Source organism: Temnothorax longispinosus, chromosome 1 (genome assembly GCF_030848805.1).
Source record: "Temnothorax longispinosus isolate EJ_2023e chromosome 1, Tlon_JGU_v1, whole genome shotgun sequence".
Classification (NCBI taxonomy): Eukaryota; Metazoa; Arthropoda; class Insecta; order Hymenoptera; family Formicidae; genus Temnothorax; species Temnothorax longispinosus.
In genome coordinates, this window is record NC_092358.1 from 2,837,520 (window position 1) to 2,861,802 (window position 24,283).

Here is a 24,283-nt window from a genome sequence, read left to right on the forward strand (position 1 = left end):
ATGCAGGGTGTACGGGTATAGGTATAGGTAAGAGAACGGGCGAAGGAGGTAAGAGGGATTGTAGACTCCCGTGGGGGTCTACGGCGCTGGCGGAAGAAGGATGGGCGGACGGAAACTGCTGTTTCATCTCCGACTCCGCCAACTTGGCAAGACCGCCGCTCTGTTTGCTTCCTAATTACGAAAGAGAGAGAATAAGACGCGACGGGCGAGAGGGAACGAGGAAGGGAAATGACGGAGGCGCGCGGGGGGAGGGTGGGCTGTGGGGGGGTTTCGAAGTGAATTCAACTCCACTGCTCTCGCGGAATTAAGATTCCATTGTGCAGCCGAGTTTTGTGTGTGCCTTGCAATTTTCTGGTTAACCTGGCTGACTCCTGGCACGCCCGCCTTCCTCTCGCTGCTGCATCACGCGCTGCATGGGCGCCGCGCGTCGCTCTGACGAAGATCGATGGCGCACACGACCGACGCCCCCTTCGATTTATCGTTCGCGACACGCGCTGGTTTTTCGCGCGATAATTCGTTGCGGGCGCGCGGGATGTTCGGCCGCGCGAATAGCGTCGTTGATCTTGCGAGACAAAAGCGGGCGCATCGGCGGGCCCTGTTATTCATAGAAGTCGCGCGGCTCGATTTATGCGCCGGCGAGAAAAATTAATTGCACCGACGAATGTGAAAGCGAAGCGTTTCAATTCGACGGCTACGCCGTCGCGCGCGATGATCGATAGGACAATAGATTTTTTTATTCGTTTTCCATAAACTGTTGCTAGAAATTACAATTTAAGCAACAGTGAAAAAGTAATAATGATACTTTATTTCTTTGTCAAGCCTTATAAAATTTTGTTTTAGATACATGCATTTATGTAATGGATAACAATGCGAATCTTAAATATTTAAAAATAAAATATTTTGTAATAATTATTTTTCTTTAATATTTGGGCTTTAATTACTTAGTTCCAAATTATAATTCTAAAATGTTACACTGGCGTATGTCCCCGACAACGCAAAGATTCGTCTTGCACGGATCTCGACGCGAGTTAGGGCGACAAAACGTAGAGGCAAACTTTCGCGGAGTGACTCGGCCGAGTCCCGTTAGTTATTAAATGCGGCCGTTAAGTACTGGCTGGCGGTGCAAGCTGTTGACCGTTGAAACGTTAGTTTCAAGATTACGAGACAATTTAGCGCGCGGCATGGCGATGTAATTTCGCACGCATCCGACTGTGACTCATTGCCGGAAATGCTCGTTGCTGTTGCATAAAGAGAGAGAGAGTGAGAAAGAGAGAGAGAGACAGAGAAAGGGAGGAAGCAGAAGAAGAGAATCGCGTGGACCAGAAAATATACATCTCATTAGCGTATATAATATTAGGCCGCTCCTTTTACGGCACATACACCATTTCAAGATTGCGACTGTTTTTCCGGACGAAAACTTTCCGAACTCTGAACGAGTTAAACATTAAGTAAACAATTACGACGAGCCAATGGACGAGCTGCTATCTGAACTCTTCTTACTACCTAAAACCCCGCTTTGTTTCAGTCTGACCACCAATAATGGCTTACCTATACTTGAACGTCTACACATATTCTGTTTTATCTACCAGAGTAGAAATGTTGTAAAATAATCTCGTCAGATTACATTCAATGAAATGGCTAAGTTCTCGGTCCCTAAAATAATTACTCTAATTAAATAAGATCTTTATGTATCTATCTTTATATCTATATATTCTTTAATTATATTCTTTTTACACAAATCTTTATTTGTTACTAAAATCTGAATATAGGAAAGGATAGAGTTCATTAGTTTTATTCATTTGCGTAAAATTAATTGGAAATTGATTACAAAATCTAGAAAATGATAAATTCACTTATGAGATATTTCGCAATGATATTTCAAAGATATTATTATATCTCAAAAATGTCCAACTCATAGAATTGATATAGTCAGCTTCACTTTTTCTCTCTTTGATTTCTTTTATATTAAAACTTTACACACGTACACACACACACGCATCGGATATAACACATCCCGTATATTCGCGCGGTCCAAATCGCACGCGTGACCATTGTGCTGAAACACGAATGGACGATTAGACGAATGGACCATTCGGCGGTGATCCGGATTGAGTGAGGAGACCGTACATCCGCAACTCCCGGCTTTCTTTCTGCCTCGGGCGGTCCCGTAAATCGGTCGTAACCGTCCAGCTTTTAAAACACGTCCGGTTCGAGTAATTAGTGGCTCGATCGGTCGCCAATTTGTGGATAGAGCTGCCACAGGCTGCGCTCGCACCTTGCAATACGTATATCCAGTCTGACGTACGTGACTGCGTGTGCCTTCGGGTGCACGAGCGAGACGCAGATGCAATGTGCGTGTACGTGCGCGAGCGAGAAAGCGACCTTTATCGATCGGCGACACGGTAAAGAGATCGCGAGTGTGTGTCGGTGAGCGTGTACACGAGTAAATGGTCGATTCGCGGATGCGTGTGCATACGCTCGTGAAATCGCACCGGATTCTCTGAAGCGTGGATGCTGGAAGCTGAGCTAAGAAGACCGATGGTTGTTTCGATCGCGATTGTCATCGGTATACGGTAATGGAAAACTAACCAAGCCAGGAACCACACTTAAACAGATTATTGACCTAAAACTGGTTGTCTAATATCTTGTTTTTACGAGTTCTTATTTTTCATTTCGCATCATAACAGTTGTTCTTGCCTCGATAATCATCGTATCGCGAGATTGCAGATTGCTTTATTACAATCTGTAAATTTCAAACCGCTTCAACCGTTGCATGATATTAATTAAGTAAATGATTAAATTCGGATGAAACAATTAATTTGCGTATTTAATATAGATTATCGCGACACACGGTATGTCTAAATGAAAAGCGTCGACCGTCGCCCCATCCGGCTTTCCTGAAAATGTAATTACAATTCGCCGATTAGCGAGACGGAAAAATATGTAATTCCTGACAATTGCCATACAACGTCGGCATACCGGTATCAAATATGAAAATTAATTAATACGCTCGAATTCAATAGTTTATTCGATTCGCGTTACATACTGATGAAACCCGCGCCAATCTCCGCCCGCCGCCGCGCCATGCCACTTGTGCTAAAAGCAATTACAAAACCAATAACAATACGTACGTCCGTGGAAAATATTCAAACATATGAGTTCACCGTTCTGACTGTATTTGTCCGTAATAACCATAAGTTTGATTGATCAAAATGTTAGACCGGTTACATTAGTTAAAAGCACTTTTGACAGTCATCCGTACTGTGTTATTAACTTTTAATTATTGGAAAATACGATTCAGTTTATCTTCTAACGTCCTCATAATTATATACATAATTATCTTTTTCTACATATGTTATTACAAAGACCGATAATAAAAGAGACGATATGTTGCTTTCAATATGAATTATAACGTCATTTATTTTTTTAAGTTAAATTAACCTCATCATAATTATGTTATTTGAATTTAATTACAGTATTTATATATTACATAAAATAAATAATAAATTAAAATTTTATATAACGCTTATTATATCAGCGAATCATGATCTCTCTCTCTCTCTCTCTCTCTCTCTCTCTCTCTCTCTCTCTCTTACTCTATTTTCTTTTTTCTTCCTTTTCTATCTGTTGCGACGATTAATTAGATGTAACTGTAAGAGATAATTATCATTTTTACATTTTTGATTGCTCACAACACGTATCACTAAATAAATATACAGTTTGAGTTCTTCTTATACACATCATATAACGTCCAATTATGTAGCACAGCCTGATTGGACATAAAGCCGATTCGAATTATCATCTTGTTATGATCTCGAGAACGTCGAGAATAGGGCAGGCAACAAATGGATACATACGTGCAGCATGTATATGCGCATGTACCAGCAAACACATATATATACACTCTCCCGCATAAACTCTCTGTATACTGTCTTTGAGTGATCGCACCAAGGATGGAAATTGGAAGGGATAAGGGCGCGGTTGCGAAAGGAGTAAGGCCTTTACAGAAATTGCCGTATTCAAGGGAATCAATCGTGTTAAGTGTTCATACAACCGATCCACTAATTTCTCGATTTCGCGATTTCGAGCCCTGAGACGATACTTAACCGCGCGCGATACGGAAATCCTGTAGCGATAGTCTGGATCTCGGTTTTCTCGTCCCGCCATGACATTAACAAGATCTATCGCGAACGATTGCAATCAATTCTAGTTCTGGTAAAGACATACTTCATTCCAGATTTAATAGAATATGCCGCTAAATCCTGGATATTTTAAGACATCCTATCACTATAAAAGTTGCATATCATAAAAATATTTATGTAACTATATTATATATGAAAGTTATTCGATACGTGTCATCCCAGTGACTTTATTTAGATGTTCCGGATCATTATCTATAATATAATTTTATTTATATGTAATAAAATATACTGGATGTTTAAGAGGTGCCAGTAGTTTCCGTAATAAATGAAAATTGACAACGATATTTCAAGCATGACTAAAACACTAAAATAGACGTATTTAATCCAACAGCATTTGTATGTCATGAAATGAATAAGTCATAAGCGATGTACAGTTGATACGGAACAGTGAAGATATGATAATAATATTTTCGATATTTATAAGGAAAAATATTTTTGAGAAATTTTAAACGTATTCCTATCATCTGTCAACTAAAATTGTATACATCTATCTAAACTAGTTAAACGAACATATAAATGTTAAACACTTTTACTGAACTGTTACGTTTTTTTTTTGTTAATTCGACATTTGACGATACGGTTCGATTTTCGCCAAAGTCAGATATCGTGACGCGATAAAACCGCTTTCGTGTCGGGGGCAAGAATTTTGCAGCTAATGGAAATCCAGAAACTGCTTTCGTATATAGTGAGCGATCGCGCAGCGAATACGATTTCACTGTATATGTATATCCGTTGAAATTACCCCGAGATTTATAGACAAAGGCGCGCGTCCCGGAGGCTTTTCTAATAATACACCAACTAAAATTGCAGCCGTCCGGTTAACCTACTTGCCGAGTATTTCCGATGCGCCGGCTCATATACTTCGCCTGTAATGAATCGTTACGTAGCTTTCGGTTGCCGGTTTGCCGTTGATTCGAGGACGCGAATAGCGGCCTAGCATCAGAGCTGCCCCATATAACCGTTGTACTTATTTGCGAACCCACCCGATAGATTACATGGACAGCCATTGTAGGAACTTCTGATAATAACACGCGATTTATGGGCAATCTGCTCGCGAAATACGAGTGCTCCGACACGACATTTGTCGTTTATCGCCCATATCGAAAGATGTTCCCTTCTCTGGATGATCGATAATCACAAGTAAATCTCATATTGATGTATTAATGCAAAATATAAATAATTCTCTAAAATAGCGCAGTTCTTTCTACCGTATAAAATAAGATTTTTTAACAAATTGCTAATTATTTATTTTTATTTAACAAAAATTTGATTGCTATTTTATTATAAAATTAAGTAACATCCACATTAAAATTACGAAAGCACTTGATTCATGTATATAAACGAATTCAATCGTTATAAACTATATACATTTAATCATTGAGTTGGAAAAATGAGCTATTTCTACGCACCACAAAGAGCAATTATAATTCATTATTTGACTTGACAAAATTTGAAATGTTGCGTATGTATGTATATATATCATTGTCATAGTACAAAACCATTATTATTATCTCGCATAAACATAATTAGGAAACGTAATGCAAAGCGTAATAACGCAAATAAATGTTACAGAAGCCAATGACTAATATTAATTGGAGCGATCATTATTTCGCGGTTTATATGACTTCACTACCTGACGAGATTGTGCTGGGTTTATTTCACTGTAAAATCATTAAACCTGATTAATCAAAGTTAATCAATTATTTAAGATATACTATTGTAAATTTAATATTACTAAAACTGATTAACGCGCGCGCGCGCGCGTTGATTAATTGATCATTTGGTTAATAGAAATTCTCGCCGCTATCAAATTAAAATGATTAAAAGTGATTAGCGAAAGCTAATAATTCATTATGAAAGCCCGTAAATGCGGTATTGTTGAATTAAAATGAGCAACCGCAAGTTAAACCTATTTCACGAATCTCCGAGAGCCGAGAGGGCGGATGTATCATTTAACGTTGCGGGGAAGTGCTTCATGCGTCCGAGGGTTAATTGTGAAAGTAAAGCAGGGATGTCTAACTACACCTCTCCGCGCCTTCTGTTTACGCAGTTCTTGCCCCGTGATTCTCTCGGTACTCTCGGAGAACTTGGCCGCTTTAATTGAGTCGCCCGCATTTCGCGAGCGAGCGTTTCGCACACGTGCTGTAGACAAGGGTGCATTTTCGCGAAGTTCACCTACGCGACAAGTCTTTCACACGTGACGCGCTTGCTCGTGGCAAACTACATTAACATCACGAGGAGTATATCTTTGTCTTTCTTTCTGCCTCTACTTTCTTTCCTTTTCTTTTCCTTTTTTTTTTATCGCTAATCTCGTCCTTTTTCGGACCAGCCAACTATAAATGAGCAAAGATACTCCCGCGAGATTTATGAGCGCGACCGTTTGTTGGATTATAGATAGCCTGTATTCTGAACTTGTGCTGCCGTGCGCAAACTAAGTCGCGGTTGCTCGTAAAATCTCGGCAAAAAGAGGCACGCGTCATTCGTCACTCGAAAACTGCCATAAAAGTTGCGCGTGCGGCGTATCCTCTGTTGTGTGTTTATGTGTGTGTGTGTGTGTATGCGCGCGCGCATCCTGTAAGTACAATTCTGTAAAATAGAGATCTTCTATCTTTCCTCTCTCTCTCTCTCTCTCTCTCGTCATATCGATCGGTGTACGAAATTGCAAAAAAAAGCACGCCAATAATTCTCTGTCTTATAGATTAAAAGTGAATTAAATTAGCTTCCACCGTTAATTAGTTAATATTAAATAGAGCGGGGGTTATTAAGTAAATTCTATTCATTCTTGAGCGACGAAGTCTCCGAAGTATTTTGCATGACGCCGCCATCGTGGACGAATGTTAAAAGGGAAGGACTTCTTAAACATTCCTTGTGCTCTTTCGCTTCCGGCCCGCCGTCGTCGGGATCGAGTTTAACTTCGCTAATATACTTTTGCGCCCCGCTGCATAGAAGCGAGATGTATCCGCGTTTCAGTAATCGGCTGAACTTCCACGACAAGCGAGTGAACTTCGAATGAATAAAGTTTGCGGACCGGGGAAAAAGTAGACCGCGCCGCTTCTTTCCCTTTGTTTTCGCGGAGCCGTTGATTAATCGATGATAATACGTCGACTTTAGCGTCGACTAACTTTAAGAAATAGCCCTTAAGTGGCGGCGGTGCTAGCAGTATGAAACTTATCCTTCGGAAAATGCCGGATTAATTGGCATTTTGCTTGTGGTATTTTATACGAGAATAAATGCAGATAAGATTTATATACCCCTTTAAATAATTTACGTAGCTTTAATAATAGTATATTACACTACAAGGGCCAAAAGTTGAATTTTCGGCCCTGCGCGTCATGATGCCCCGAGGCGAAGCCGAGGGCATCATGACGAGCAGGACCGAGATTTCAACTTTTGGCCCGCGTAGTGTATACGATTTTTCTTCATAGCCGGTCGAAAGTACGTTATTAATTTTACTTTTTTTAACTTTAAATGTTAATAAGCATGTTTTTGATGCCTGCCCCCGACATTTGCGGCACGAGCGAAGCGAGTGCTGCTGGTCGTGGGGGCAGGCATCAAATACATTCGAAGAGTCAAGTCTTGTCATATTTTGTAAAAATAAATTAATTCAATAATCTAGCAAAAATGAACAATATGTCATCTGATGAATCCGTAGACGAGGAAGAAGTTATACGAAATTTCGATGCAGAAAGGGTCCTTAAAATACACAATCAAATTATTTTCTTCACAGTTTGACAGTGAAGTTTTGTGTTCTATCTGCCACTTTTCATACGTGTCGTAAACAAGATTGTATCGATCAACAGACTTCTTTGGCAACGTATCTGTATTTATTATCAATCGCGCTTCTGCATCGAAATTTCGTATAACTTCTTCCTCGTCTACGGATTCATCAGATGACATATTGTTCATTTTTGCTAGATTATTGAATTGACTTTAATAATATTTTAATATTAAATTAACTGACGACAGAACAATATTGATGACTATTTTTAAGGTTAAGGGGCGTTAAGGTTTAAGGTTAGAGAGAGCGCGCGTGTACTTCTCACAGGGAGTAAATGTTAAACTTTCGTCCCTGCTATTAGGGACGAAAGTACGTACTTTCGACCGAGGTATGAAGAAAATTAATATAATATACATATAATTAATAAATGTATATTACATTTATGTACATCAATGTTCGATTTATTGCCATTATATTAAAATTTATTGAAAATGAATAGTCTTTTCAATTAATGTATCTTTTTCAGACTCACAATTTTAGTTCTTTACACTTATTATTCTCTACTTTTGAGCGAAACAGCGAAACACCGTTTGATATTATGTAAGCTATTCCGCGTTTAAGATAATTATACTTCTAATTTATTTAATGAGATTTTGCCAGCTTTTTATTCCCAACGGCGGAATTAGCCAGTGGTCTTATAAAATTAAACATTCTAATGCATGTAGATGCAATTGCGGTCGTTTCCCTGGAGAAGCTTTACGTGTGAGCAAGCTTTTTAGTTTCCTCGTGCGATAATCGTCAAAAATTTCTAGTACAATACCCTTTCCATTTCCATTCTCGCGCACTACGTGTATAACCGTGTACAGGCGGTTTAATTTCTCAGGATAAATTCAAACCGCATGTTTATTTAATTGCTCCTTGCGGTTTAATTAAATTTCAGCGCTCAATAAAAAGTCCCAGATAATCCTTGCACAAAAGAGGTGGATTTCCATCCATATTTTTCAGCTATTCTTATCTTTATTCATGAAAAAGAAAATAATGGCTCGTGTAATTAGAGTAATCGGATTTCGTTATATTTTTCAATAATAAGATTAATAATATATTAATTTATTTCTCAATGATTCTACGAAATATTTCAAATTAAGTAATTCGATTGATTTTATAAATTATGTGCGAGTCTAGACATGCAATGGCCCTTGAAACGAATGTCATAAATAATGTTTCCTTTACGATCGATATAGACGCTACTATACGCAAGCATAATCTTCAAAGCTATATTGTCAATAATTCCAGATACTTTCAACGTATCGAGATCAAAGCTTTCACCACCGAATTTCGTTTTAAATATTCATTCACAAGAAATATAAATTCTATAAGAAATTTATACAATGTGATTGCTCTAAATTCCCGATAAAGATCAAAGCTTTTCACAATATAACAAGTATACGAATAAGTTCCGATTTTCGGGATATCTCGGATATTATTAAAATTTCTTTAATTCTAGCAGAAAAAATCTTACTATTATAGAGTATTTTTAGAATATTTTACAATCCTCTCTGGATTATTTTGTCCCTATACGAACTTCGATTTAGCATTATTAAAAAAAAAAGGATTCTACGACTATATAAAATATTTGTCAAATGCTTAGTTTTCAATGAGTGGTATCGTCTGTGTGCTTTCGCATGTATTCCGTAATAAATTCCAATCTCTCGGTATAAGGTGTCGCGTTTTGAGCCGACAATATAGCCAGGTCGATGCGTTGGTAAACTTTCCAGACAACTTTTAAGCTTGTTTAAAGTGCCAACTTTTATCCCCATTACTCATATCGAAAGGGCGGTTTTAACCGATTAGTTTGCTATCAGAATCGATAGACGATAGATATCCGTGGTGTGTAACGCGCGAAATGAAAGTACAAGGATTGATAAGTAAGATCTCCTACAGCGTGGCACAAATAGTGGCGATATTGTAACCGGCCACGGCATTCAGTATCTCGAGTGTCTGGTGTATGCGTGCAAAATTTCAGTTAAATCTGTATTGCATTATTGTCCAATATTGTCATTTGTCATAAAATTTTCTATTTTGTTGTGTACTAAGTAGTAATCTGTAATATAATTTTTAACGCTGAAAAAAATTGATATAGGGCATTTGAAAAATGTATTAACCTACATAATGATTATGTAGAAAAATAAGCATATAAGTTTGATGTAAAATAAATTGACTTTATTTTGAAGCTGGTTTTATGTTTTTATCTCGTCTCAAACGAGATATATCTTTTATAGAAATGGAAATTTTACTTATCAATCAACTTTCGTAGTGTATAGCATTCATCTGCTGTGTGTGCATATATGAGTGTTTATATATGCACGTCAATATATCGAGTAAAGACGTGATTAATATTCGCTCGCCGATGTTTGCACGTTCAAAAATGTTGTTGAAGCAGAGCAAAGCAAAATGAGAACAGGGAAAGAGGAAACGAGAGAGACAGAGAGGGAAGGGGGGAGGGGGAGAGAGAGAGAGAGAGAGAGAGAGAGGAGAGTCAATATCGTCAACCGTAACTCGGTTATCATTTGTTTATTGTTTGCATTGGTCATTTTTGTTCGGTCAACATAGAAACCGCAAATGCGGGCTGCCAAATGCGGACGTTGTATAGGTAACTTTGCAAACACAACTTTCGTTTTTACATGCAAGAACACATCGTGCGCGATAAACAATTTTGGATAACTTGCTAATATTTGGCTAGGATGTCAACGGTGAATTGACAACATGCTAAATACAACGTGTATAAGTCTTTTCGTTTGTCTCTGCCAATCTCTTAAAATTAATTTGTCAAAAGACATATTAAATCGAACTAAGAAAATTTGAATGTAATTATCGAGTGATCAAGTATTAGAAATTAATTAGATTTATAATCTCTATAAAATCCTCAGAATGCTAAATATGAATTCACGTTTGATGTAATTCATGTCCTGTATATACTTTCGTCCAAATGTTACTTAAATGTTGCAAAGAGAGTCTTCTTTCAAAAGATAAATTTTTTTTAGAAATACCAGCGCGTATCTTTATATAAATGAGAAAAAGTTTTATGGCGGTGATTATAGTTATTTAGAGAAACGACCGTTCCTCGCAAGATCTTCCGGTTTAAAAATGAAACATGCTAATATATAAGAACGACATCCGCAAAATTGCGCACATTTCACGTTTACTTCCGTTTTCTTTTCCTGGTATGATGTATAAGCTTCGCGAATTCGATGGCGCTCATACGGATCATTTCATCTCGTTCCGGATGGGAAACGCTTCGGTTAGGAAACAGGTGTCGATGTCGTAAACAACCGATAAAATCGAATTATACGAAGAAGAAGCGTACATTTCGTAACGAACCAATTCTGCGTCGGTCAAAGTAAATTGTCGTACACGGATCGTATGCATGGTATCGTGTAACACGAATTCACCACCGTTTCGCGCCCGCATATCTCCGATGCGGTAAATATTCGTTTTCCCGGCATTTGCCGAAGCTCATTGCGCATGCAAACCGTCCCGTATAAATTTATACAAAATTATATCTCTCTTTGAATATGTCGTTCGGATTTACGCAACGTGTGTGTGTGTGTGTGTGTATTTGCGCGTTATTCTTTGTTTGCAACGCCAATACTTTTCTCGATGTGCATCTGATAAATCCGACGTGACATTAATCTGTCGTACGGTACGTATGCTGGATGTTAAAATTTTACCGGGCAAGATTTTTTAGATATTTTTATAAATTTAAAACTGACTTTTTTTTATTAAAAACATCCAGGTGCCAATGTTTTGCATTATTAGTAAGCGTCTGGAATGCAATTAAATAAAGTTTTATTATTCGCTCCAGATTCCAATGGATATTAATATAGATCTTTTTAATTATTAAAATATGCCAAAAAATATTTAGCGTATTTAATATTGAAATTTGAAACATTGCGTCCGAAATTTTCCTCACAAAAAGATATCGACTCTAAATTCGAGGTTCTGCCATTAAAATTAATGTCTACGAGACACACCTCGTGTACGCAAGGCGTCGAAATCTAATCTGCATTCTGTGTTCCGCTGCACGCTGCAGATGCGCCCGCAGTACCAATTGCGCTTTCGGGTTAGTACCGATATCGCCCTTTACGGAGGAAAAACATCTGGGGACTGGAAACCTCGGAATGGCACGTGAAGGAGCCATAAAATCGATATTGTAACGCGACGAACTATCTCGCATGGTAACGAACCGCTCCCACGTCGGCCGAAGTAAATCGCGGATCCTACATACCGTATCGAGGATATACGTGTAACAAACGAGCCGCTCATCTTTCTCCCTCCTTGCTTTTTCCTTTTTTTTTCCTCCTATGGGTCCTCTTCGATGTGCGCCGCGCCCTCAGGTCTAGCCATAAAGACTGCGAGTCTCTCGGGCAAAAGGCGGCTCGTTAAGGACGCAAACCGATCTCTCGGCTTCTAGTAGTAAGCACGTGGATGTATACGTAGACCCGAGGGGGCTGCTCAAGAAGTAATGTAAGCCGGAGAAATAGTGGTGTGATAATACGTGTGTCTATGGTACGTCTAAGGATTATTATATTGATCAAAGAGATGGCACTGAAGTACGAGGAAAGTTCGAGGATAAGCATCCCATCAGCTAAAAATAAAACGTTGCGAAATCGATAAATATGTATCGGATAAAATGGATGACTATCACGGCGGTTTGTCTTCATTTCCCGTAAAGATATTGATGCGTATGAAGGAACAGTACATTGTGTATTTTTTTTCATGACGTTAAAGATCCTTCAACGATTGATCAATGGTAACAATCCATCAAATAAATGTTAATGACGCTCAAATATATTAAATTATTCGAATGACGACAGAGTTGAGAGTTTGGCTAATGAAGCCAACGACGTTGCGCGGTCTCTAAAGTCAGAAAAGAGATGTAATTAAAGGACTTACGAGCTAACGAAGGTCGGAAATGAATGGCTCGTTGATAACTCAAAATCGCCTCGTCGTAATTCTTTCTGCCCTGCTGTAAGATGCCCCTGTAACAGAGAAACGAAGTCCCTTGTTAATATCACTTTCAACATTTTAATATAAACCATAATATTTTACATTATTGTAATTTTCATTTTCATAAGGAGAAGAAAAGTTAGTCGAAGGATCGATAAATATATCGAAATAATTTAATTCTCGACGTTAAGAAAAACATCTAGTAACAAAGCAAATTAATTATACAGTATATCTAGTTTGCTTTTATTACATTTACATTTCAAGTTTTGAGAGGGGAGAGGGGAAAGGTATATCCCCCCGATATAATATCAAAATGTCAAACGTCATGAGAAGAAAGGAAAAGTTTTCCGTCTCTTAGACAGTGAGCGATTAATCTTCTCTCGAAGGACGTCACTTTCAGAAACGATATAAAAATATTACTTGTCAGGGCGATGACTTATCGCACGTGTGGTCGCCCCGTTCTACGCGGTGGGATTAAATTGCGAGCGCAATAAGCGCGATTCGTAATACCCATATACTCGGGGGTGTGGGGGGAGGGGGACTCTTTCGCGAAGCTACATATTTTAGAAAGGACCCACCGCTTCGGCGTCGCGGTGATTAATCTTCCGGCGTAAGTTGTCACTCGAAAAACGATGAAAATATCACTTGTCGACAGGTGAAGTATAGTCGACCGGCTGGTAGACGACTCGCGCACTGTCGCTGATACATTTTTCTCGTCGCGCGTTATCGAAATCGGACCGGACGATATGGCGCGCAGTTATTTTTCTTACCTCGCGTGTGTTGCGTTATTTTTCTTACTTTCCGACTGGGAGATCAGAGTCGAGCGAAATTTTGCACGATAGTCCATATCGGGTTTTGGAAAATATTTACGCATATACCGTATCGCCTCATATTTTTCAAATTGCTACTCCAAAATGGGATTACAATCTGCATTTGTTATTCGGACGATGTTTATTTTCAGATATAAAGGAAAAGAGAAAATAAACGTGCCCGTGTACACGCGTCTATGATGATTTATTATGGAGATTGTTCATAAAGATTCGCGCTTCAAAATCTCGACCACGCGAACTTTTCTAACGAAGCGCGTTGCGTTTACAATTTGAATTGGCTCGTAAATTACTGAGTGAACAAAGTTTGCTGTGCATTCCGCTCCGATGCATTTCTGCACCTCACGCGAGAGACTATATGCTGCCTTTTTCAACCAGCCTCGTTAATGTCGAGATATAAATTAACGTCAGCAAATTCTCCGACAGTCTCCGAATCTTTACGGGTTAATAATTACAAGGAAATCTTCGTCTATCTCTCCTGGCATTTGTGAGACTCCTTCCTCTTTTCTCAGAAACGACTAATTTATTATCAAAATTACGGATGCATTTAGCGCGCAAACCGAATCTTCGCGCGTCGACGTAGCGTTGAAAAAATTATACTAATGAGGCGCTTTGTGAGCCTGCGACGAGCGACGAGCGCTTGGAAAAAAAAAAAAAACTGAAAATGACGGAGGAAGAGGAGCCGGGGACGGGATGGAACGGGATATTTCCTTTCCTGGCGCGCGAACCGGCAGGGATGAAGAGAATCCTTGTTCGTTAACGAGCCGCTACTCTGCGTTCGTTAACTTTCAACAAGACGAAGACTCTCGCGTATACATATACATCCGTCACTTTGCCAGCTCCTTCTCTTGTAACAATCTCCAGTTTGCGCCAATTTGCAATTATACTGTATTCTGCTTAATTTGTTATTCAACTCTCGGTCCGTTTACTGACCGTGTACTGCGGCGATTTAGTAAATCTTTCCCAAGTGACACGAATTTGTAAATCACATCGCAAACGTGTAACAGGAAATCGCAAGAGACTATCAATAAAACTAACGTTTTGGGTAATCATGAAAAGGATCGTTTCTCGATAGAACGGATTACATTGAAAAATAATTCCTGAAAAATTTTAAGATTGTGTTCAGACTGCAATGTACAAAAAATAACGAAGCTCTTGTTTTTAATCCTTTAACGTCTCTTAAGTAATAATTAAATTTCGCTTTTGCACCAAACCAGTGAAAATATTTCACTGGCCGGCAAGGTATAAAATTTTCTGTCTAATTCCTGCGCCACTATTGTTCGATCGAGAGTTACTAGCTGGATATGGAGTTGAAGCACGGGCCAATTTACACAGACGGTCGTGCCAGGGAACGAAAAGACAAATCGCGCGCGTAATTCCCCGCTGTCGTTCGTTTAAAACGCGAAACTTAATAAAGCGACGTGGCGTGTCAAATGCTGTTACTGTCAAATCCGCGCGCACGGCAGCTTTGTGGCAGTTCAAATGGGAACACGCGTGGTTCATCGACAAAATAAACCGCAGTCGTTCGTTGGAATCACACGGATATAATTATATGAATTATTTGTAATTCTAACGAGCAATCGGTTTTACGAGAGTATATACTTAATATGAGACGGTTATATCTTGTATTGGCCAATTTCGATAGCGAAGCGAGGAAAACTTCCTCGTTGGAAAATTTCATTTACATTTTCCCCGTCGCAATGAGACGCGGAGAAGAAAGGAAGAGAGGAAAACGATACGGGTAATGCCAAATATGCAGGAACAGCCGCCGAATATCTGAACGTTTATGCGGCGCGGCGGCGGCGGCGGTCCGATATAATAGAAACATTCGTAAAACGTTTGGCATAACGCGAATATGCCAATAAAAGCTCGGCAAGGAACGTCGAAAAGTTGCTTCAGTTACCGCAATTCACGAAGCGCGTATCTCACATTCACGGGACTAAAAATGCAAATGCGTCGTGAGAATGTACGACAAGATTTCGCGAGACGTTATTTCAAATCGAACACAGAAATAGTTGAGCAAGATGGTCGATTATCGCTTCACATTAACGGTTCGCCATAATCTGCATAAAATGTAAAGGTAAAACAATTAATTTTCAGAGATTTTATATTCATTAATTTATTATCGTTTATGTGAAAATTGTCTAGATGTAATCCAAATTGAGCATCTTGTTTATATTAAGAACTCGTTTTATAAAATCTATATATTCTTGTATAGTCTCTGAACGTTATTCTCTGTTTTATTATTAGAAACCTGTGCATGTGTGTGAATTCGTAATGTCTCCAGCAAGTTATATCGAAGAATGACCTTTTAATACAGAAATACACGTCGTTATTAAAATGCGGGCTGAGTGATGCGGAATAAATCAAATAAGCAAATAGATGAGTGAACAAGTTTGTAATTTCATTAAAGTATTTGGTTGTTTATATCCTACCGGACGTTTCATCGATCGGACTATGTCCCAGCTAACTAAATTTAACCAAACTTAACTCATACAACTTTACCTCAATGATAGCGATCGCGTTTGTTCCCCGTAGACCGCTTAATAATTGCATGCGAAAAATTCGCAAAACCTAGCGATTTAAGTCCGGCAAAAAAATATATAAAATAAATACTTAATTACGCGTGAATGTGGATTAACTAGAGAGAAAGAAAAAGAAAGAAAATTCTCATTAGTATTAAATTGTATTTCAAATTGCTTCCGCGTAATTAAACGGATAATTGGAAGTAAAAATCGATAGAGATGCAAAAGCTTTTAATCATAATAACGAGGAATGCGTTACGATGACTATACATATGTATACAGCGCGCATTATTATAATTTGGCGTCGCTAGAAAAAACAGAACCATGATCTTTCTCGGGAATAATGCAAATATCGTGGCGGACGAAAAAAAATGCTTTATAAAAAATATATCGCTTCTAGTTTCTATATTTCGACATGTACACGCGCATTCGAAAAATGCCCGATATTAAATTTTCAACGGAGAGTCTCGTCGACCGCTGGCCGATATTTAAAAAATCGTTGATATTTGCGCGTATAGCAGTTACGCGCTTTAATGTCCCGCTGATTTCTTGCGTGCGTTTCGCGGCTGTGCAAAACTGTGCGGTAACATAAATCACGCGCTTCGCCTCGCGCGTTTCCGCGTTTAATTATGCATCTCGTTGCAATGTGATAATGCGTGCGATGCATACGCCTAAAAAGTTGATTGCAGGCGTAAGCGCATGAAAAACGTCGCTTAACATACAAAAACTTAATAATCTCGTAAACAAATTGTCCGTGTCATTTTTATGCACAATGATGATTTATACTTCAAAGCGTCATATTAACAGCTATGCCACAGTTATAATTGTTCATCACCATTTTTAGAGTTCAACATTTTTCCTGTTAGAGAATCGTGCGTTTCTAAATTCAGCGCTCGCAATGTTTTTTCAGATTGCGCCATGTTATTTAAATCTACGAAAATTTCACTTAAAACATCATCGGAGTTGTAAAGTCACCCGTTTCACGGCAGATTGCGGAAATCGGTCATAAGTCATATACCATCTCGTGATTGTCAATCTAATCTGAAAGTCCCCTTTAAAATATCATCAGTGTCGCGTACCGCACTTTCGCCCGTCACTCGACTTCAATTTCCGCGTAAAAAGTTTCGTGACGAAACGGTCATCTGGCAAAAGCGGCGGACGAAAGAAAAGGGAGGAAAAAGAAAGACAAAACATCTCTGCGACTTATCGGGCGCGATGCCGGAACGAGGGCGGATGTCGTCGCGGCGTCGATAGCGCCGGGGTGTTAATCGCCGATCGCAAAACGCCAGTCGCGAGAAGGGGCTGGCCGAGCAAGGGGGGAAAGAGGAGAGGTGGTGCGATAAACCGCGCGGTCGGCTTATGGATTTCGCAATGGCGACGATCGATAGTGCCTGAATTGCAGTCGGAATAAAAACTGCAATAAAGGCACGAACGCGACGGTACGACGGCGACGGTCACGATGACGACGATCTCCGCGATCTCTTATACGAGCCTGCGAAGCAGCTGATATCGATCGCGCGCGTTATCGTGTTACACCGCATTATCCTTACGTTTATTAAATTTAGCCGTAATTCCCGCACGCTATCGGACGTACAACGGATGTGCCGTTCGTTGCATCGTCGTCGCGTCAGTGCGGCGGATTTCATTGCCGATGGTATATTCATTGGTCGTCCCGTTTATCACACGCACGCGTACGCATATATTGTACATGTATACATTGAGGAGAACGGCCGTCTTTGCCGCCCGTTGGAATTTCCCGTTCCGCGCAAATTTCGCGTATCAAATTATTGCGGGATACACACGCAGATATGGTCGGACATACACCTGCCGGAGGTACGCGCCGGCGAATTACATCGCAGAATTTACATCGTTCCCTTCGGAATTCCGGTGATAACAGGGACTCTTGATTTCACCGATATATCAGTCGGGTCGATTTCGCTGCGAAACGATGGGCCCAAAAAACCAACAAATCGCGGCTGCTTATTTGCAATTGCCGCCTTTCGTCAGCCATATTTCCCCGGCTGGCATCAATTCCGCCGCCCGCCACGTTCGTCAGAATGCATTTATCGCGAATGGTGCCGCAACGACGACGACGACGACGGACGACGACGACGACGACCGTCACTGCCATTGTCACCGTCGTCACTGTCATCATCGACGTTGCCCGTACCGAATTGCTCGATCGACTGCCGCCATTGTCACGGCGAAGAGCCGTGTGTGCGGCATATTCGTGTCTGTCCGATGGTCGCCGGTGGTTATCTCTGGTGGTCATACGCGCCGGACTTTTCCAAGTTGAAATCAGAGCCACGAATTTTCAGCCGTACACGGCTGACCCTAAAATCCGCAAGTGCAAATACGAGAGAAATCGCCGTAAAACAAACATTGCGAGGCATCGATAGCGACCGAACGTGCGCTTTATCCCCCGCTTTCCGTAGAGAATCCTAACGGGAAAAAAATGAACACGGAAAGTGTAAATATATGTATTTTGTATGTCGAGAAGAAGAGGGTACGATCGTAAAAAAAGGTTCTGAAATCCATAGAATACTTCTCTGATGCTAAATATGAAATAAATATTTTGTTAAATTAAAAAAGGAACTATAGTTTAGCGAACTATATTTTATAAATAAAATATAAATATAATATATAAATATAATATATAATATAATATATAAATAAAAAAAGAAACTATATTTTAGCGAAGCGTTTGCAATTCTCTTCGACGAAACTTTATCTTTGCAATTTCACATATATCTACATACCCCTTAAAGGATATTTATGTCTTTATAAAACGCCGTAAGCGATCATTGATGTGATCACCGATGCTTAGAGATCGGCCTGCTTCTCTGTTCCTCCAACCTTTATGTCTCGGACGCATTTACTCTTATTACTCTGGAAGATTGGCCGTAGCGTGAACGCGAGAGGACGGCCTGTTGCGACCGCATCGACGGTAATTGAAGCCTTCCATCCCTTCTCGTCGAAGCACCGCACACGATTCCGTAACGATCGGCGATTTACGACACTCTCACGCCGTATTTTAACGATCGCCTTTTAAGGGCTGGAAATAGAGAAAGAAAGGGAGACCGTACTCGGCCGAGCCCTTTCGAGCAAGGCGTCGCGCAAACAGAGAACGACGCCGGGCGTCGGGATATAAATCGCAAGGGACTCGGCGCAATTTTATGTACTCTGCCTCGTAAAAAAGAATTTATAACGATTTTATGCGGCGCGAGCGGGCGAGCGAGCATGCGCCGGTGCTGTCCTATCGGCGATTTCGAGAGAATTTATGTTTATTAATTGTTTATCGGATCGCGAGGCCGAGAAAACGGCTCGGCTTCTATGTACAGAATGTCACGGGGGAAAATACGGTTACGTCGCCCAGTGCCAATATTGCCGTTATAACAGGGTGATTTATGTTACAATTTGCTCGAAGAGCGAGAGTCTTAATATGATTTAAATGTATTTAGCGCGATGAGTAATGGTTATATAAAGTCAACTGTTCATTATCTGCTAGCTGGTTATATAAAGTTGCTAACTGATTATATATGTATAAAGTCAACTGTTCATTATTTGCTAACTGAAATATCAGGAGGCAGAGACTTTCCTTGACACACTTTATATTAAATTTAATATCGACATTTATTACATCCATTTATAATTTTTTCTGCCGTACACTATATATATAATGTCCGAACGTGGTAAGACGTTAAGTTAATTTTTTATGACCGGCGTCTTCAGGCAAGTATTACTTGAGGAGTTTCCGAAAGCCAGGAATAACTTGCCGATAGCACGACGCGTTTGTTATAGTCTTTGCGCAGGAATACGGTCGAATGGAAGTTCCGTATCGAACGCTTCTCCGTGCTCCTTATGCGAGTTACGAATAAGTTGTCCGATAGCAATCGGAAATTTTCAGCAGAAGTTCTAAGTAAAGTCGCACTTTTTGTTTTGCGTCATTGAAAGAATAATTATCACTGTGTAACGATGAGTAATATAACCAAGAAAAACAAGTAATTAATTGCAATAAATGTACTATAAATATATATACCATAAGGTATTATTATTATATGTTACTATAATATGTAAAAATGTAAACTGTATTTTTAAAGAACCCAATAATTGGAAAATCGTTATACAGGATATCAGGCGCGAATAAATTTATCACTTTTCTATTATTTTTACATCCTGAAAAAATAATTTTATTACTTTTATTTTACGAAAAAAGATTGTAAAGGACCCCGCAACGGTCATGGGGGTTTTGGCTCCCAGTCAAATTTAACAATAATGTAGGATAATTTAGTTCATAAAATGCTGATGAAAAGTGTCTATAGGCAAAAAGCCCAAAAATGGACAGTTTCCGAGATATAAGTCATTAAAGAGTGGAAAAATGAGAGTTTCAGGTTTCAGCTAATGGCAGTTTGCAACAGGCTGAATGCCATGCTTTCACTAAAACATTTACTTGATTGCTGAATGAATTATACTTATGCACAGTATGCGTGTTCAAAACGTACGTTTTTCTCTAAAATGCTTAGTTTTTGAAAGAAAAGGGGTGGGCGGGTGATCTCAGACACCCGGTATATGTTGCATACATGTCATTCGATGCAATGACATTATATTATGTATGGTTTGATCATTGACTTGACTATGTGAACACGCATACTGTGCATAAGTATAATTCATTCAGCAATCAAGTAAATGTTTTAGTGAAAGCATGGCATTCAGCCTGTTGCAAACTGCCATTAGCTGAAACCTGAAACTCTCATTTTTCCACTCTTTAATGACTTATATCTCGGAAACTGTCCATTTTTAGGCTTTTTGCCTATAGACACTTTTCATCAGCATTTTATGAATTAAATTATCCTACATTATTGTTAAATTTGACTGGGAGCCAAAATTCCCCATGACCGTTGCGGGGTCCTTTGTTCAATTAATAAACATTTTTCTGTTACTTTTGTCTATTAAAATATATCTTATTCATATTTAATGTTCTTTAAAAATCGATTTTTTCACTTTTAAATGATATAAAAATTTATTTATCTACAAAAGTATTAAATCGATTTTCTGTTTTCTATTTTATTTCTTTTAGAACGTGTACCTGCGCAGAGCAAAGTAAATTCCAATATCGATATAATACTCCTCAGTTTCATAAAAATAGCTGAATGTCCAGTCCGACAAGATCGGCCTTAGGCTAGTGAAAAAATCACTGAGTTATTCCTGTAGACAACAATCGGTGGTAAAAGAAGCAGCGCTGTCAATAAGATACGATAGTCCTTGACGAATATGGCCGAGAAAGCAGCAGGTTTTTCGTAAAGTCGGGACTGCTGTTTCTTGTCGCTATTTGGCAACGTTCCCATGAAAAAAGGCGCTCGAACTTTCAACTCTCAATAGACCGTAGACCGCGACAAAAATCGGTCATATATGCGGCAGGGCTTTGATCCAAAAATACTGAAAGAATTTTTCAACATTCAATATGCCATATTTAGGTAACACATGTCTAAAAAAAGTTTGAAACAAAATATATGCTAACTAATAAGACAAGTATACAGCAGATATGTTAGTGCCATAGATCAAATTAGCAAGCTTAAAATAAACTCCATGTCGAACAATGTTAATATCGTATAAATATACATATAAATAGCACACAATTTTATCCTCTCGGTTTTCGAAGAGTACAATATACTTTAAGCAATGGTAAATGTATTTTAAGCAATAGCGATTTAATCTTGTTATAGAAACGATAACAAATAGTTAATGTATCCCTCAGAAGGAATTAAATTCCTTAGAAATGGATTTTCGATAAGAAGAATGACGCCGTAATTAATTGAATGATCGTAAGGGGAGAAATAGCTGATTCGTGTTATGAGATTGTATCAACTATTTTTAAATTAAACGTATGATGTATACGTCGACGTGCGATGATGCGGAAGATAAAGACCGATTGAACGTATCGATTATTGACATTTTTCCTCATACTTCCAATCTTCCTGAACATGTTCGACATGGAGTTTATAGCTGTAACGGTAGCAAAGTTTTGATTCGTAGTAGCAATATATCGTACATGTAATCTCGGTAAATCTAAAACTCCCGTTCTGGTATTGGAATTCTATTTAAGCATCCGGGAACATATTTTCAACTATGTAATTAACAAGCATTATGCGTAGAAATAAAAATCGCGTATGGAAGAACTTTCACAATAGTTTTAGTCTACAGAAAATATTAATTATAAAATTCCTCGCTAATTCACAGATTGCTGAAATTTCTTTGCGTGGAATTCATCGAAAATATCTGAAGTATTAAATAGTATTAATATTATTTGTGAATATTAATATGTATTTCACATAAAAATAAAATTCTTTCGCGTTTCTTTCGGGCTACAATACCTTGAAATCGGAACAACTACTGCAATTATGCGGCGGATTCATAACTACATGAAAAATATTCGAGAATGTGTAATGTATTCTTCCCTCCGTTTCTAAAGCACAGCACAACACACAGCACAACACAGCTTGTCCTGATTCGAAAGTATCGATTTAACGTACGTGCGTTATATTCTCTTTCTCTCTCACTCCCACGCCCCCCCCTCTCTGTCTCTATCCGCGTTGATAAGTTCTACTGAACGATAAAGTTCCGTCGGATCGATCATCATTCCCGAACGAATTAGTATCGTATCATGCGTTATACCTGTCATTTGCACGCCTCGCATCGAACGTGGCCAGTCGAAGCACACTCGAGGCCCCACTCGGGGATTCACCGCACTGTGTCGAAGTTGAAAAAGTGTTAAATCCGCAAACATCAAAGGGACGAGCCAGCGCGAAATGTTTCACGCGACGTCGATGTTTCAATCGGCATCTCTCGACGCCGTGATACATCGGTGGCGATTTCTATCGGCACTCTCGTTTTCGCGAGGTCAAGCTCGAAAGCGTTACATCCATCAAGTACGGCAAAATCATTTCGCACCTTCGTTGTCACTTATATAAACGTGAAAAATCCGACAGATTAGAATCATCTACTTATAGAGCAGGTAATAAACGTTCTAATTTATCCAATTTTATAAATTGATAAAAAAGTATACACACTACAAATTATTTTATGCATCTTCAAAGTCATGAAAAAAAAAAAGAGAAAAACGATTTTGCCGTATACCATTCTTCGCGCAAGGAACAAGATGCGTGCTTAAGAGCTTTGAAATTCTTATGCTGTAAGCAGTTTAATCGATTTTAAATCAGATCGATCTAAACCCCTTCCACTTTAGGCGAGCATTTGTCCGGCCGTAATCGCGTGATGCGGTAATAAACAGGCAAACAAGAAACTTAATTCCACACATATAAATGCAACACGGCGGTTTGCGGTCTACTTGTTAGGTACACGGTGTGTTTAAACGGGGGTCTACGCTGCCGATACACCCTTGCTGGGCAACCTGGATCGGCGAGCGCGACTTTAACGAGAGCTCGTCACGCTCACGCGGTCCGTTCATTAATGAGTCGTTCGTATGTAATTTGCGGTTTCAAACTGTTTTTCTCCCGTCCACCGGTGGTGTCCGCTGAATTATGCAGCTCGGCGATGCGGAGAAAGCGGGCTAGCGCGCGTTTCTGGTCCCTCCACGTTTTACGGTGGAGAATCGAAGATAAATATTTTCGATTTGTAAAACCGGAGCGCTCGCGTGGCGTTCGTTGAAACATTTCCGCGATTATTTAACTCGCCCGGACGCGAAGCGAATCTAATATTCGATAGGCAGACGCCTAATTCATCGTTGTTCGCTTTTTGTGTATATGTGTGTATGCGATGCGTGCGCGCGTGTGTTGTGTTTGCTCACTCGATAATGCGTGCCCAAGTTACGTCATACACGCACACATATGCGCGTGCACGATCGTGCACGCACATGGAGAAGAGCGCTGTCATGTAACGTTCAATAAAGCCCCGGGCAACACCGAGAAAGCTCACGTATTGTTCCTAACAATATAATATGTCACTTCAATCGCGATATGTTATTCGGATGCACCGGACGCTGTATTC

At 39.4% G+C, this 24,283-nt stretch overlaps 1 protein-coding gene across 3 annotated transcripts in view; it reads right to left on the minus strand.

Moving 5' to 3' along the window:
* Window positions 1-24,283, minus strand: part of Tmtc2 (Transmembrane O-mannosyltransferase targeting cadherins 2) — a 201,239-nt gene that overhangs the window by 23,494 nt on the left and 153,462 nt on the right. For all 3 annotated transcript variants that reach the window (XR_011731088.1, XM_071772171.1, XM_071772184.1), the window contains exon 6: window positions 12,874-12,959. Coding sequence is in view for 2 of the 3 variants with exons in the window: in XM_071772171.1 (XP_071628272.1) it covers window positions 12,874-12,959 (86 nt within the window). In the remaining variant the exon portion in view is untranslated. The remainder of the gene's footprint in view (window positions 1-12,873; window positions 12,960-24,283) is intronic.